General features: G+C 41.6%; 1 protein-coding gene across 4 annotated transcripts in view; it reads right to left on the bottom strand.

Annotated features, from left to right (window-relative positions):
* Positions 1-16,761, bottom strand: part of LOC306856410 (protein transport protein Sec16A-like) — a 29,076-nt gene extending 12,315 nt beyond the window's left edge. For all 4 annotated transcript variants that reach the window (XM_079395685.1, XM_079395687.1, XM_079395686.1 and 1 more), the window contains exons 1-7: positions 16,638-16,761; positions 2,057-5,000; positions 1,814-1,947; positions 1,339-1,433; positions 1,124-1,241; positions 855-1,041; positions 615-783 (exon numbers count right to left, since the gene is read on the bottom strand). In XM_079395685.1, the coding sequence (XP_079251811.1) occupies positions 615-783; positions 855-1,041; positions 1,124-1,241; positions 1,339-1,433; positions 1,814-1,947; positions 2,057-4,951 (3,598 nt within the window). In that variant the 5' untranslated portion in view covers positions 4,952-5,000; positions 16,638-16,761. The remainder of the gene's footprint in view (positions 1-614; positions 784-854; positions 1,042-1,123; positions 1,242-1,338; positions 1,434-1,813; positions 1,948-2,056; positions 5,001-16,637) is intronic.
* Between the last annotated feature and the right edge of the window lie 92 nt (positions 16,762-16,853).

The raw sequence follows: 16,853 nt of genomic DNA, 5'->3' as shown, positions 1-16,853 counted from the left end.
AGGAAGAAAAAAAAAATGAGAGAAAGACACAGAGAAAGATGGTTCATGATAATTTTACTTCCAAAAAAAATCAGAAAGCTCTTTTTACTGCACGTGCATTAAGTGTAAAATTTATGCTTTAATTATTTTAATGCTACAGAGAATGCTGGGAAACACTTGTCAAGCCAGGGAGATTATTGTGAACAAAAACCATAAAAAAATGCATTACTGAAAAACATATTAACTGAAATAAAATAAAATATAAACAATACATATATTTTATTTTAGCTAGCTGCCAAGACATTTCTCATTTTCATTTAGTTTTTCTTTTAAACTATAAAAGGTATTTAAACTATATAGATATATAAAACTAATTAAAAAAAATGACAAAAACACACAAAAATGACCAAAACTTTAAATTCAAAACCAAAAAAAATATATAAAAATTTAATTAAAAATAACAAAAACAGTAGATAAATGATACTAAAAAAAACATTGTGTCAATCAATAAACCTGATGAATGAGTAGTATTTTGTGGAAAGTTTATAATGAAAACAGAAAGGCTGTAGCTCAAAAGAAAATCGCAACATTAAATGCAACATTGGTGGACATTGTGCTTTGTGTGTAATACTTACGCTGCTCTGGAGCAGTCCAGGTGTTGTCGGTAGAGTAAGGAATCTGACTGTAATCTACAGTATCGGAAGGGTTAGGATACTGGCTGTAGGTGTAATCCGCTGGAAGAGTCGTCCCAGTGGCATCGTAGGCTGCACTGACCAAATCTGGTTGACTTCTATACACTTGACTCTGTATAAAGAAGAAATTTGTTATACACATTGCACAGACACATGCACAAGCACAATTAGATCTACACAGACCTGTTGTGAGCGTGAGCTGAAGCTACTGCGTCGACTGTGTGCTGACTGCACACTGTGTGCTGACTGTTCACTGTGAACCGAACGGCGGTCAAAATCATCAGCGTATGGGTCACGTCTGCGGCACTCATCAAAGCTGGAGTCATAACCAGGGTAATACCGCCATGGGTCATCATAGCCCTCTCTTCGGCTAGCAACCATTACCATGAAAACTCCATTAGAGAGGTGTCAGCATGTACAAAAACAATGACTGCACAAGTGCATGTGTGTACCTGTTTTGATATTGCTGGTTGTAGTAGGCATCTCCATAGTACCAGCCATATGCTTGATCATAGTAGGCTTTGTAGCGTGGATCATAAGCAGCATTTGGATCATACCACCTGCTCCTATCTGAATACACAAAAACACACACTCATAAGTAAAAAGCAGAAACCACATTTAACCCTTGGGTGCATAGAGATAAACTGTCTGTAGTGCTTTTCTTTACCTCCATAGGCATCATACTGTCTCTTATAGTAGTTTGCATAGTAGTCATCATAGGCACTACGGCTGGATCTAGAAAAGTCTTCTTGATACCCCTGTCTAAGATCAAAAATTAAAAAAGTTAAAAACAAAAGTACAAAATGTGCAGTCTAAGGCTGCTTTTAAACTAGGGCTTTTGGTGCTAAACACTTGCATCAGATTCTGGGTATGACTGAAACATTGGTCTACATTTGAATTTCTGTATTCAGGAACCATTTTGTGCATGTTAAGTCATGGTGTAAAATCTAAAATTCTAGTGGTAAACAGCTGCTTCTAGCAAGCTATGGTATACAAGCTCAATACAGTCTGGAACCAAATGTGCAATTTGAAAAGAGAATCAGGGATAGAAACTCATGCAATAGAGTTAGCAATAGAGCAAGCAATAGAGATCAAGTGTGAAAACAGGTTCAAAGTGTCAGAAAGAGTGTGAATGACCTGACCTGGAATTGGGTCTGTCTGAGTATTGGCTGGTTCTAGAACTTGGCCTCTCAGGTTGACGTTCAGCCTCCCGGTAGCCAGGATTTTGACCATCATACCAACCGTATCGAGGATCTCCTCTACGGTAGGGATCATCCTACAAAATTGAAAAAGAAAAATATGAATATTTTACTAAGTCATGTTTTAAGTCTAGCATTTAGAAGCTTTGTTAGGTGGAAGCACACTATATCATTACGTCACTGCACCTGATAGTAGCTTTGAGATCTGGGATCCACAGGGTACTGGGGTGGATACGGCGGACTTCCATTCTGGTACTCAGGGTAGGGTCCCGGGTAGTACCCTGCATAACCTGGACCAGGTGGCATCGCAGGAGGAGGTCCATGGCCTGACTGACCACCTAGAGATGAAGGAGGTCTTTGGGGTTCTTGAAGTGGCTGGGGGGCAGAGTTCCCAGACTGGGGTGGGTAAGAAGAAGGTGGGGCAGAGGCAGATCCAGATCCAGGAGGGGCACCACGTTGAGTTGGAGGGGCCTGTGGAGGAGGCTGGTGTTGAGCTGGAGGTGGATGGCCAGGGTGGGAAGTGTGAGTCGGATCATAGTTGGGTTGGTTGCTGGAGGGTCGTGGGTGGTTAGAGATCTGCTGAAGGGGCAGAGTTTCACGGTCAGACTGCCCACCCTGCTGTGCATCTTTGGTGACCTGCAGGTAAAAGCCGGGTGTGTTATTCACCAAGCCCGCAGGATGGGCAGACTGAGAGACAGCTGGGACTGTCACCTGATTCGTGGACTGTGGCTGATGCATAGAAAAATCAAGCAGCTCATAATTTGAAGATTCATTGTGACTGGTGGCAGGGGCAGAAGTCTGAGCTTGAGAAACAGAAGTCGGAAGAGACTGGCTGTCACCTCTAAGAGACTGAGCCCTTGAGAGAACGGGCCGGGGTGCTTGAACAGAGGGCTGAACATCTTTTGGCTCTCGTGCTAGATTCAAGATACCTTGATTGGACGAAGGGCTGAAGTTTACTGGTGTCTGAGAGAAAAGAGGTTGTGGCTGATTCGTTGGAGGGGAATTCTGAGGCATTTGATTGGTCACAGAAGACTGAGGGGGTGGGTGCACAGGAGTTGCTGTCTCTTGAGGACTTGTCTGATTGGAGGATTGTGAGAGGTTTTGAGAGGAAACCAAACTGGAAGGTGGCGCAATCAACACAGGCTGGTTTAGGGCCTCTACAGAAGGCGAGGTCACCAGCAAGGAGGCATATCCCAAACTTGCCTGAGGCGTGGAGTCTGGGGGAATTTCCAGGTTTTCCGAGGGAGGCTGTGGATCTGGATTCGCTGGATGCAAATCAAGAGGGCCATCCTCCGGTGGCTGGATGACTTCGGAGGGATGTGCTGGAACAAATGTTGCAGCCAGAGAGGGTGCTGCAGGGGCTAAGAGTATGTTAGAACCTAGAATGGCAGTGTCATTTTGAGCCCAGAGTGTAGTAGCGGGACTCTCAATGGAGCGTCGTGCTCCCTGAGCTCGAGATGAGGGTCGGCGTTCCGGTAAGTTAATGGTCTCCAAGTTGTCTGGGGGTTGTTCTAGGTTGCCAGGCTGCATGTCACGTCCACCCTTTTCCATGACCATGCGTGCACGATCAACCTCCGCAGGTCGAACTCCTACACCATGTGAGCGGACAGGCTCAAATGAAGAATTTGCACTCGCTTGGAACACACCAACTGGTTTAGGTGGGCTAGGAGTTGGGAAAGTAGGACTCGCCTCTGCAGCTAGGTTGGAGTCTATCTGTTCAAAGTATCCACCAGTGGAGGGATGCAGAGGAGGATGATCTGGTGGGCGGTGACTTTCCTGTTGGATAAATGTTCCCACAACACCTTGCTGTCGCCGAGGGATGTGGCTGCCGCTGTGAGGACCGTGTCCACTGCTGTGACTGACGTTACTGTAGCTGGATGAAACACTTGCAGAGCGGGCAAGACGAGGACCAGTGTCAGGCGTCTCCAAATTAGGCCCCCCCTCAAAGGCATGGCTTGGAGGAGGCTCACTAGGCAGCACTTCCTGGTTTGGAACACATTCCTGATTCTCCACAGAATCACACGGTCCTGCTCCAGCTCGAATGTTACCAGTGTCATTCAAATATGGACCAGAGAACTCAGTCGTCGAATGGAAAGGGTGATGAATCCCATTTACACGTCCCTCCCCTGACAGAGTTTCTACATTTTCAACATCATTGCCCCGAAAGAACATTGAGAGCGTTCCGGAATCACTGGGAACTTCAGAGTAGGAGACAGGACAGGCACGCTGAGATGGATCCTCTGGGTTTTGATTGAACCATGGCTCTGAGGGTCCACCTGACTGATTGAAGTAATTCTGAGCCGGGACGTGGGAGTTCTGTTGCTGAGTTGCAGCAGGCCCAGTCACATGTGGTTGAGCTGACTGACCTTGATTCTGAGATTGTGTCACTGGTGGGGCTGTGTGGGGAGAGGGCACAGGAGGTGGGGCTTGAGCTTGAAAAGGCTGAGATGAGAGATCACTAGTTGGCTGAAAGTAGTTTTGAACAGAGGGTGGGCGGCTTCCATGGTCAGGCACCCAGTGAAAAGGTAGGGGAGGTGTTGGCTGGGATTGAAAAGGAGTATGGGATTGAACTGGAGGTGTTGGGCCAGTGGAGGGTGGATGTGATGAACTGGAGCTGAAGAAAGGAGCAGGGTTAGGCAATTGTGCTATGTAGGGCATTGGTTCTTGGGAATTAAAGTATCCTGGTTCTGCAGATAGAGGGTTAGAGCTTGGTGCGGACCCTGGGGGAACAGGTTGTGGTGTAAAAATTCTTGGTGGTGGGCCAGGAGAGGCTGCCTGCGCTGCTCCTGGTGGTGGCCCTTGTGGTGGTGTCATCGGGTTAAACATGGGCAGGAGAGGATCTTGCATAGGGAGTGGGTTGCTGTTTGTGGGTGGAGCTTGGCTGCCCCCTGCCATGGGCGAAAAACTTTGTCTTCCAAAGGCAAAAGGATCGGTAACTGGCAGCGTGGGCGGGGCAGCCGGTGTCATAGCAGCTGCAGCCCCATGCTTGTGAGGTCTGGTTCTTCTGAAGGCATTGGGTCCACCGGAGGAAGGCGGAGGTCCACTAGCTCCAGAAGGAGCTGTCCGAGGAGGGGGCTGCATCGTTTACACTCACAGGTTTCCAAAGTGTTTACAAGTACTGGAGATTTCCCTATAGTTGAAAAACACAGATGTGTGTCATATCTCGGTGCAAAGATTGTATGGTTTTACCACAGGGCATCATCCACAGATGTTATCAACATGCATCATGTGAACACATTTCCAAAGTTCAGTTAATACTGCTAATAGCTGCTCAGCTAAAATAACAATGACCATTCTGCTTTAAACATCATATGGTGAGAGTGTCAACACAGGGGTACCTCTATAAAAGTACACACAAAAATATCACTAGCAGACACAGAGTGCTTCACCCATTCATGAACAAGACATGCAGCTGTTTTATCCAATCTGATCATTTGTGAAAGTAGCATCAATTTTGATTTCATTTTGAAGTTATCATATGAACAGTAACCACGATGAGAAACCTGATATTAGACACACTGTGGGCCGGGTGTTAGAAATGTGCATTAAGTTACACTGAACTTTGAAATCTGTCAGACATTTTTTAAAGCAGGGGGCCTCACCTCTACAAGTGCATGGTTTAATCTACAACAACAGGGAACAGACACAGATTCTGATTATGAAAATACACTGTTTATCATTAAACAACAATGTTCATAGTCACACCAACTGTGACTAAAACAAGACCACTGTGACAAATAGAGCATTGGTCAAACATTTGGACACATTTTACAGAACATAATTATGTTATAATGTAATGTAATATAATTTCCCATGATGTTTATACCTTTTGATTTAAAAGCTTATGAGTAAATGCTTGAAGTTAATTTTCTAGACAAACATACACTGCTGTACTATAAAAGTTTGGTGTCAGTAAGATTATTTTTTGAAAGGTATTAACAGTAGTGATTAATACTTATTCAGCAAGGATAAACTGATCATAAGTGATGGCAAATACATTTATAATTGATCAAATAATTTCTATATCAAATAAATACTGGTCTTTGAACCTTCTCTTCATCAAAAAATGTATCATGGTTTCAAAAATAATATTACTACTACTACTAATAATATTGCAGCACAACTGTTTTTAACATTGATAAGACTAAATGTTTCCTAAGCATCAAATCAGCAGATTAGAATGATTTTTGAAGGATTATGTGACACTGAAGACTGGAGTAATGATGGTGAAAACTCAGCTTTGCCATTACTGGAATAAATTACATCTGAAAATATAATCAGATGGAAAATAATTATTTTATATTGTAATCATGTTTCACATTACTACTGTTTTTATTGTTTTTTTATTATTATTGTTGTTTTGATCATTTGAATGGCAGTGTAACTGCAATCATTATTTCTTTAGAAAGCTCTTCGGAGAGCTGTAATCTAGACAAAGGGTGGCAACTTTGAAGAAGCTCAAATAGTGGTTTTTAACATTATGCTGGTCACCCATTTTTTTAGCTAAAATGGCGCCGATGATGGCAGCTATTGTGCGTTGCTCTTCAGTGTTTGTACTGTTTTTGTTTGTTTTTCCTGTATTTTATTTTTCAAATATGATCAGTTTTACCAGGGATGACCTGCTGAACATTTGGCAGAACACACCACAAAATCGTTTACCGGATTTTGATTTTTCAGACGTTTTGCTGGACATTGTAGTTGGCGGAGCCGTAGCTCTGGTCAAACGCTACAGGAGGTGCAGGCGGCGGGGGAAGAGAGCCGGCACGCTCGTGAAGCTTCGTCAATGCAGATTTCGAACGGCGTTGTCTAGCATCCATCTGGCAAATCTCCGCTCTCTACCCAACAAAACGGACAAACTCCTTCTGCTCTCCCGGACAAACAAGGACTTTTCTAACTCTGCTACTCTGTGTTTCACGGAAACCTGGCTGAATGGTGACATACCGGACAGCATGCTACATCTGCCTAATTATCAGCTGATCAGAGCAGATCGGGACGCAGAATCAACAGGGAAATCGCGCGGCGGCGGGACGTGCTTTTACATCAATGAAAGGTGGTGTACAGATCTAGAAACACTCTTAATTAACTGCAAGCCGTTCTATTCGCCGCGGGAGTTCTGCTCGTTCATTCTCGTGAGTGTTTACATTCCACCACAAGCGCACGTGAGCACAGCTCTACAGAAACTCGCTGATCTGATCACAGAGAGTGAGCAACAACACCCGGACTCTGTTTTAATCATTCCCGGGGACTTTAATAAAGCAAATATCTCCCGCGAACTGCCAAAATACAGACAGCACATCACATGTCCCACCAGAGACAGTAATATATTGGATCACTGTTACACAACAATAAAGGACGCATATCACTCGGTTCCACGAGCAGCTTTAGGACTCTCTGATCACTGTTTGGTTCATCTTATTCCGTCCTACAGGCAGAAACTTAAGTCTGCAAAGCCTGTATTAAGATCTGTTAAAAGATGGACTAATGAAACAGAGCGGGATCTACAAGCCTGTTTCGACCTCACTGATTGGTCTGTTTTTGAAGCTGCTGCCACCGATCTGGACGAGCTCACAGAGACTGTAACATCATATATCAGTTTCTGTGAGGATATGTGCATTCCTAACAGGACTCATCTAATCTACAACAATGACAAACCATGGTTCACTGCAAAACTCAGACAGCTCCATCAGGCCAAAGAAGATGCTTACAGAAAGGGGGATAAAGTCTTGTACAAACAGGCCAAATACACACTGGAAAAGGAGATCAGAGTGGCAAAGAGGAATTATTCTGACAAGCTCAGGAAAAAATTATCTTCCAGTGATCCTGCTTCAGTGTGGATAGGAATGAAGGATATCACTAGTTACAAGTCACCATCCCCCAGCACTCTGGAGAATCAACACCTGGCAGACGACTTGAACAAGTTCTTTTGTCGTTTTGAAAGATCACCCCACACCCGCCCTGAACACCTCTCCACAAAACCATTCACACCTCCAGCAACCCCTCTCTCCCCCACACCTACGATTCAAATCAGCGAAGAAGATGTGTGCCAGGTCTTCAGGAAGAAGAACAAAAGAAGGAAAGCACCAGGCCCAGATGGTGTGTCAACAGCCTGCCTAAAAACCTGTGCTGATCAGCTGGCCCCCATCTTCACACAGATCTTCAACAGATCACTGGAGCTGTGTGAAGTCCCCTCATGCTTCAAACGCCCAACCATCATCCCCGTCCCAAAGAAAACCAAAATTATTGGACTTAATGACTACAGACCTGTGGCCCTAACGTCTGTAGCCATGAAATCATTTGAAAGACTGGTTTGAAAGACTGCAGTTTGCCTACAGAGCAAACAGGTCTGTGGATGATGCAGTCAACATGGGACTGCACTTCACCCTGCAGCATCTGGACAGACCAGGGACTTATGTGAGGATCCTGTTTGTGGACTTCAGCTCCGCTTTTAACACCATCATCACGGAAACCCTTCAGAATAAACTAACCCAGCTCTCCGTCCCCACCTCCGTCTGCCAGTGGATCAACAGCTTCCTGACAGACAGACAGCAGTTAGTAAAGCTTGGTAAACTTACATCCAGCACTCGAACCATCAGCACTGGAGCTCCTCAGGGCTGCGTACTCTCCCCATTGCTCTTCTCCTTCTACACCAACGGCTGCACATCTAAAGACTAGGGGTCGACCGATATGTGTTTTTCAGGGCCGATGCCGATACCGATTATTACAGACCAAGTAGACCGATAACCGATATATTGAACCGATATATATGTCTGGTGTAAAAATGAAAATGAATGTCAAAATTAAGAATAACAAGGGCTCTGACAAAAACGGCCTTCCCTAGTGTTGGTTGCACTTCTTACTCTTGTCTTCCCCCATGCATCCATCTACAATAAGGGTAATATATAAAGAGAGAGTTAAAAGTGGGGCCACTGCATGCTTCATGATTAAGCCTATGAATACTAAATACTACAGCTAAACAGCTTGGGGAAATGTAAGTATTTGGCTTCAATAATTTACATGTTAGAAATGTATGTGTAATAGCATAACCTCTCATAATTCTTCATTAATTATTTTCGGTTGACTAAATCATAACCTACAAGAGGTGACTATTCAATTCATCATCTAATGCACATCAATTGATTAATTTAAAAAGCGCAATACGTGTAAATAATTTAATTGTCTTCATAGCTCCATTGTAGAAGTTGCGAAGAAGACCGCAACTATTTTAATGAAACTATAACACTAATAGCCTGTTATAGGCTCACTTGGTTCAATAGCCTATTGAAATGTCCCAATTTCCGTCATCCTAATCTTGGCCTATGTGACAGTAACTTAATCTTGGCCTATGTGACAGTATCTTAGTCTTGGCCTATGTGACAGTAATTTCCATTAGTTTTCATTTACAGAGCAGTGCAAATGAAGGCATAAAACATTAATTTAATTTATCTTTTAATCAAATGAGAGTTGAACTCTATTTTTTGGCAAACAAATGTGTTTAATATAAATTAAAACATGTAAGAAATAGCGTATTGTGTGATTGTTCTTTTAAACAAAAGTTGTAATAATTGTAGTAGCATTAGTAAATAAACCAAACTTTTATTTTGACGGGTTGCCATGAGGACCTCTTAAGTTTCTGTAGCCTATTTATGATATGACGATCGTTTTACTCAAACGAAACAGTCAAATGCTCATGAAGTAACTCTCAGAGCAGTTATGGGGATGATGTTCATGTATTTATGTCCTCATTTAGTGACATGGCAGATGCGGAAAACACCGCGAGCGTCGCGCAATTCAGTGTGTGTGTGTGTGTGTGTGTGTGTCAAAACCGCGCGTCTGTGCCTTTCACATATACAGAGACACGCCGAACATGCAGAATTCATATTTAAATAGTCTTTTTGCAGCTTAATGTTTACAGATAGTCCATATCATGAGTCGATTTAAGTGTACTGACCTACTTTTGATTAATTCATCCAAACTTTGACTAATTCCGTGACTCCGCGTTATACAGTAAATGCTATGACTGGATTCCGCGATTCCCCCTGCGTTTCCCCCATCTCGGAAACCATAAATAGATAAAATTGAGGTTTTTACAACTTCAGTGTAGTGGATTGTAATTTATTGCAACTTGTGCAAGGTCTGCTGCTGCCTTTGAGAGAGAACTGATGCGTGATGAAGCAGCACCAGTTAGCAAGCGCTTTCGGTGTGAGAGTGCCTGTAGTCTTTCACGTTGATTGGTCGGACTCCTGACTCTCAACAAATCAGATGCGCGGTGGGCGGAGACTGCTCTAGGCCACAGAGTGGTGAGTTCCGACAGGCTGCATCAGAGCCAAATAGCGCGTTTCAAAATTAAATAATTTTATCGGCACATCGGTTTTGAAAATGACCGATGCCGATTATCATAAAAATGCTTAATATCGGTGCCAATAATCGGCCAGGTCGATAAGCGGTCGACCCCTACTAAAGACCCCTCTGTCAAGCTCCTGAAGTTTGCAGACGACACCACACTGATCGGCCTCATCCTGGACGGTGACGAGTCTGCTTACAGACAGGAGGTTAAGGAGCTGGCTGTAGGGCTGGGTATCGAGTTCGATACTTTTTAGGCACCGACCGAATTGCCTCGATACCACCGAGTATCGAAAAACATCTTGTCGTTCGGTACCAAATTTCGATACCTAAGGGGTTAATTTCATTAACGTCAGTGAGCCAATAAGCCTGCAGCACTAGGAGTGTTTGACTAGAAGTGATGCGGTGCTGATTGATCAGTGTTTGACATCCACGAGAGCGATTAGAAAGCGTACGGAGCAGTCTGCTCTCTATATCGCGCAGTTTCGCTTACTTGACACAGACTGAAGCTCGCGTGACATTTCAGCGTCTGCCGTCTCACTAAACGAGGACATAAACACATGAACAACAGCTCCAGAACTGCTCTGAGAGTCACTTCATCAGCATTTTACCGTTTGATTTGAGTAAAACTTGCGTCATATCATATACACACAGAACTGTAAAGGTATTCCCGGAAACCTGTCAAAATAAAAGTTCAGATTAACTTGGAAGACACTGCGGAAATAAATTAATATTGTTCAGCAGAGTGTACATACTGCTACTACTAGGCTACTATTAAAATTATTAAAACTCTTATTTTTTTAATTAATGATCACACAACATTTCTTCCATGTTTTAATTTTAATAGTAAAATTTTGTTTGCCAAAATAAATAAAGTTTTATTTTCAATAATTTAAAAGAAAAATGAAATTAATGTTTTATGCCTTCATTTGAAAACCAGATACAGAACACAGAATTTCTGAGGAAAAATAAAACATTTCATAAGGCTGTTTTAAGAATAAATTTGAATAAACTAAGTAGTTTTTATACATTCAAATAATTAGGCATACTACAACATAGAATTTAATAACAATAAAACATATTGTGAAAGAAAATAAAACATCCACTTATGAAAGTGGATAAAGATTTTAAATTTCTTGAAGTCTTTAACAACATAGAATAAATGAATAGAAATGATGATTCTGTCTGAGCTATGCGTTTTAAAACGAGCACGCACTAGTGTAAGCTGAAAACTATTTGAGCTTTATTAAAATTATTTGTACGGATTTATTGTGTTGGCTATATTTTGTTCCTTTGTGAAGTGGCTCAGGAGATGAGTCTTTGAGTCTGTATACATGTCAACAAGCTGAAAAAAATAAAACCAAAGTTTTTTGAGATAATGTAATCTTGTTAAAACTGTTTTCATAAAATTGGTATCGAAAAAAGTATCGTTCAGGAACCGGTATCGAACTCAAGGTATCGGTATCGATATCGAACATTTTTGAACGATACCCAGCCCTAGCTGGCTGTCTGGTGCAGTCTTAACAACCTGGAGCTTAACACGCTCAAAACTGTGGAGATGATAGTGAACTTCAGGAGAAACCCCCCTGCTCTCTCCCCACTCACCATCATGAACAGCACTGTGACTGCAGTAGAGTCATTCAGACCATCTCCTAGGACCTGAAGTGGGATATTCACATAGACTCCATTGTCAGGAAGGCCCAGCAGAGGTTGTACTTTCTTCGCCAACTGAGGAGGTTCAACCTGCCACAGGACTTACTGAAAGAGTTCTACTCTGCCATCATTGAATCCATCATCTGCACTTCAATAACTGTCTGGTTCAGCTCAGCTACCAAATCTGACCTCAGAAGACTACGGAGGGTAGTCCGGACTACTGAGCGAATCATTGGTACAACCCTCCCCACTCTTCGAGAACTGTACTCATCCAGAGTGAGCAAAGGGCTGGTAAAATCACTCTGGACCCCTCACATCCAGCACACTCCCTCTTTGAACTGTTACCGTCTGGGTGACGCTAGAGAGCTCTGAGCACCAGAACGTCCAGACACAGGAACAGTTTCTTCCCTCAGGCAATCCATCTCATGAACACTCAACAATAAACGTGGAACACACAACTATAATACACTATCCATTCACCACACGCACTAATTTTATCTTTATTCTAATTTGCACATACTTGACCTGTACATACATAGTTGTCTATATTATATATTGTGTTTATGCTGCTTTGTACATTGCCTTTTGGTTAATTGTTGTTATTCTTTTATTATCGGTGTCCTGTCCTGTTGCTGTCTTTCTGTTGCACTGTGGAGCTTCTGTCACTACAACAAATTCCTTGTATGTGTAAACATACTTGGCCAATAAAGCTCATTCTGATTCTGATTCTATAATTCACATACTTTTTGTCGTTTCAATCTTGAGCTAAATTGAGGGAAATAGAACCAATCAAGAATGAGTAGGTGTCCAAACAGATAATCTACATGCACAGTGATCATGTCTCTGCTTACACTTTTAGCCATTATGGATCCGAAAACACATAGATATAACTCTGCATTTGAACCGATTAGAAACAATACTGCGGCCAGACAGAAAGCACATAATGGAATTTCTGGAGCCCAAGGGCTGATAATTCAGTTGAGGTGCCATATAACAGTCTAATTGTGTTACCACACAGTGGGCTACTTTTCTTAGTCACGTACAGGATTCTGATGACAGATAACACTCTCTATCTGTAGCTAAAAGCATTATATTAAACAACGTTTTAAAATAAAAAAATATGCATATTTAGAAAGACTGTTGCAATATACTGCATTATATCCAGTGTTCTGAAATATTCGGTGTCTGAGATTTTCGGTGACGCTGGGCGGAGCATACATGAATATTCATGAGTTTCCTGTTTTGCGTTAAAGCGCCACTGAAAATATTGACTGTTGTCAGAATAAGAAATGCTTCAAAGTGTGATGAAGTTCAGCAGGTATTCGGGCTACTGTTAATTTAGACACAATAGTTTGTAGATTGTGTCGTATGTTATGTTTAATTATTACAGCTATTAATTTGTTAATGTGCCTGAGGATACACTCCAACTTACTGAGCCAACAAACATTTTTGTTTATGTACCTAATTTATTTTGACAATCTTTAAATCTGTTAATAACTGATATAAACTTATCTTTGCTGTTGTTGACAAAGTTTCAGTTGTGATCATTTTGTGGTGTTTCTTATTGTTTGCTCAGTTGGTAGCTTATATAACATCAACCCAACTTTAGTAATAAATTCATGTTTTTGTAATATATTTAAATTGTAATATAAACATTCTTAACACAGCGTTAGAAACATGTTGTGATGATAAAAGATAAAATCATTATGTGGCTATTTAGCATTTATGAATACAATAAAGACAACAGGTTACTTTGGTTCTAATTTTAAATCGCAAATGTGTGCATAGAAAAGACAATATAACCTAACCCCTCTTCTATTTCTATTCTATTCTATTATATTCTATTGACTGAGTGGTGCACACTGGACACTTCTGGTTTCTGTTGTTCTATTAAGAGAGTGGATTTTTTCCTTTAAGATTGAAAGTTAAATTCAATGTCTTGCCAGGTAATATAGGTGGAAGTCGTGGCCTAATGGTTAGAGAGTCGGACTCGTAATCCAAAGGTTGCGGGTTCGAGTCTCCGGCTGGCAGGGATTGTAGGTGGGGGAGTGAATGTACAGCGCTCTCTCCACCCTCAATACCACGACTGAGGTGCCCTTGAGCAAGGCACCTAACCCCCAATTGCTCCCCGGGGCGCCGCAGCATGGCTGCCCACTGCTCCGGGTGTGTGTTCACGGTGTGTGTGTGTGTGTGCATTTGTTCACTACTCACTGCTGTGTGTGTGCACTTGGATGGGTTAAACGCAGAGCACCAATTTCGAGTATGGGTCACCATACTTGACAATACGTCACGACTTATATCCTCAGGAAGGAAAGATCATTTATTTAAACATTGCACAGATGCAAACATTGCACAGATGCGTAAAGACCTGGGTCTATGCCTTTTGAATGAATCAGGTTTTTCTTCATTATATAAAAAAGGGATGATGTATTACATGTGATAAAGAATATAATGTCACCTTAGGATAACCTTGTGGAGAACAATATCCCCACACACCAGACAATGTAGCAACTTGGGTATGTTAGATTATTATTATTATTTATACTATTATATATAAAGTTTTATTTATTTATTTATTTAGTCATTTAGCAGACGCTTTTATCCAAAGCGACTTACAAATGAGGACATAAGAAGCAATCAAAACCAACAAAAGAGCAACAATGTGCAAGTGCTATTACAAGTCTTGGTTAGCCTAACGCAGTACAGATAATTATTATTATTATTGTTATTTTTTAATAAAAAGACATAGATAAAATACAATTAGAATAGATAGTGCTAGAGTTAGAGGGTCAAGTAAAGATGGAAGAGATGAGTTTTTAGCCGTTTCTTGAAGATGGGTAAGGATTCGGCTGCTCGGATCGAGTTGGGCAGGTCATTCCACCAGATGGGAACAGTTAATGAAAAAGTCCTTGAAAGTGTTTTTCTGTGTCTTTGGGATGGTACAATAATTCGTTGTTCACTTGAAGAACGCAAGCTTCTAGAGGGCACATAAGTCTGAAGTAATGAATTTAGGTAAAGGGGTGCAGAGCCAGTGGCGGTTCTGTAGGCAAACATTAATGCAATAGAATTGGCTGGAAGACCTGCCAAGAGAGCATTGCAATAGTCAAGTCTGGACAGAACAAGAGCCTGAACAAGGAGTTGTGTTGCATGTTCCGAGAGAAAGGGCCTGATCTTCTTAATATTATATAATGCAAATCTGCAGGACCGGGCAGTTTTAACAATGTGGTCTGAGAAATTCAGCTTATCATCAATCACAACTCCAAGGTTTCTGGCTGTTTTTGAAGGAGTTATGGTAGATGAGCCTAACTGAAAGCTGAAATTGTGATGAAGTGATGGGTTAGCTGAAACTACAAGCAGTTCTGTCTTAGCTAGGTTAAGTTGAAGGTGATGGTCCATCATCCAGCAAGAAATGTCTGTTAGACACGCTGAGATGCGAGCAGCTATTGTCGGATCATCAGGATGGAATGAGAGGTAGAGTTGAGTGTCATCAGCATAGCAGTGATATGAAAAGCCATGTTTCTGAATGACAGAACCTAGTGATGCCATGTAGACAGAAAAGAGAAGTGGTCCAAGAACTGAGCCCTGAGGCTCATATTGCACTACCATATTCATTCATGTGTTGTTAATCTTATATTGTTTAGATTGCATGTGACTCTGGGACTGCATAAACAGGCCAAGTTTGGAGGCACATTTTATTTGTCCGGGATGTCAAGGCCCTATTTAAAGTCTTTAAATTTATATGTCTTGTCCACATACACATTTGTACATAAAACTTAACACCAAATCATTTGATGTCTTTAATGTATTCAGCATTATAACTTCATTTCTTTATAGTAGTAACTGTGCAAATTAATATGCGGTATGTTACTTTAGCTGCTTAAATCATGTGACATGATACTACAATCTGTTATTTACCAGCTGAACAAGCAAAACTAAATATTGTATCAGATCTTTATGCTACCTTAGATATTTGTAAGTTATCAAACAAAACTTAAAGACCCTGGAAAGGGTTTCTATCACACATCCTAATGACAGGCAGCAATCATGAAATCAAACATAACATATCTACAAACTATTGTGCTTCAAAAGCTAAAAAAAAAAGGCTAAATGAGCTAGATCGCCACTGTAGCTGAAACAATTACATTACCTAAAACTTTCAGTGCGGTGATGATCCTAGAGTGCACTGATATTTTCAGGAAACTCATGAATATTCATGTATGCTCCGCCCAGCGTCACTGAAAATCTCAAGACACCGAATATTTCAGACACCGGCTGCAAGGCGGACAAGTATAGCGCCTCTTACTGGATTTGACCCACTGATGTCACATCCTGGTCTTTAATTTCTCTCCTTAACTACATCAGCAAATATACTTAAAACAGGTTTTGCACCGATGTATTGAAAACACACAAAAAATCATGTAATGCTGTTAATGTGAATCATGGTGCCTAGTAGACAAAACTGTCAAAACAAAACATACACACAAGATAAACTTACAGCAGTGTAACGTTAAATCACGCAGGAAAAGGCAGAACATATCAACATATCTAATTAATGAAGCCTGCTAATTTAACTACAATTGGACAGTAGAATTTATAAATATCACGAGAAGAAACACATAGAAATCAACATAAGAAATGTAAATAGAGGATGCGAGGAATTACAGGTGACAGCTGACTGGGCCACTAGCCGTTAGCATGCTAAAAACTACAGTTAATCATTCGAACCACAGAACTGTCCGACCCAAAACATACTGCTCCATAAGGGATCTCTTACCCGTTATCTTCCAGTCGAGATGCCCAGATACAAACAAAACTCGATACGAGCGCGGCTGGAGCTGAGTTTCTCAGAAAAGTGCAGGACACCGCGGCTGACACTAGTCCGCCATCTTGGCCGAGCGCGTCCTGCTTGGCGACGTGTACATGTGACGTCACGAATATTTCCTGTTTGGGTGAGGGTTATTAAAAAAATAAACATAAAATTGCAGTATTT

The sequence above is a fragment of the Barbus barbus genome (assembly GCF_936440315.1).
Source record: "Barbus barbus genome assembly, chromosome: 36".
Taxonomy (NCBI): Eukaryota; Metazoa; Chordata; class Actinopteri; order Cypriniformes; family Cyprinidae; genus Barbus; species Barbus barbus.
This window is presented reverse-complemented; position numbering and strand designations above follow the sequence as displayed.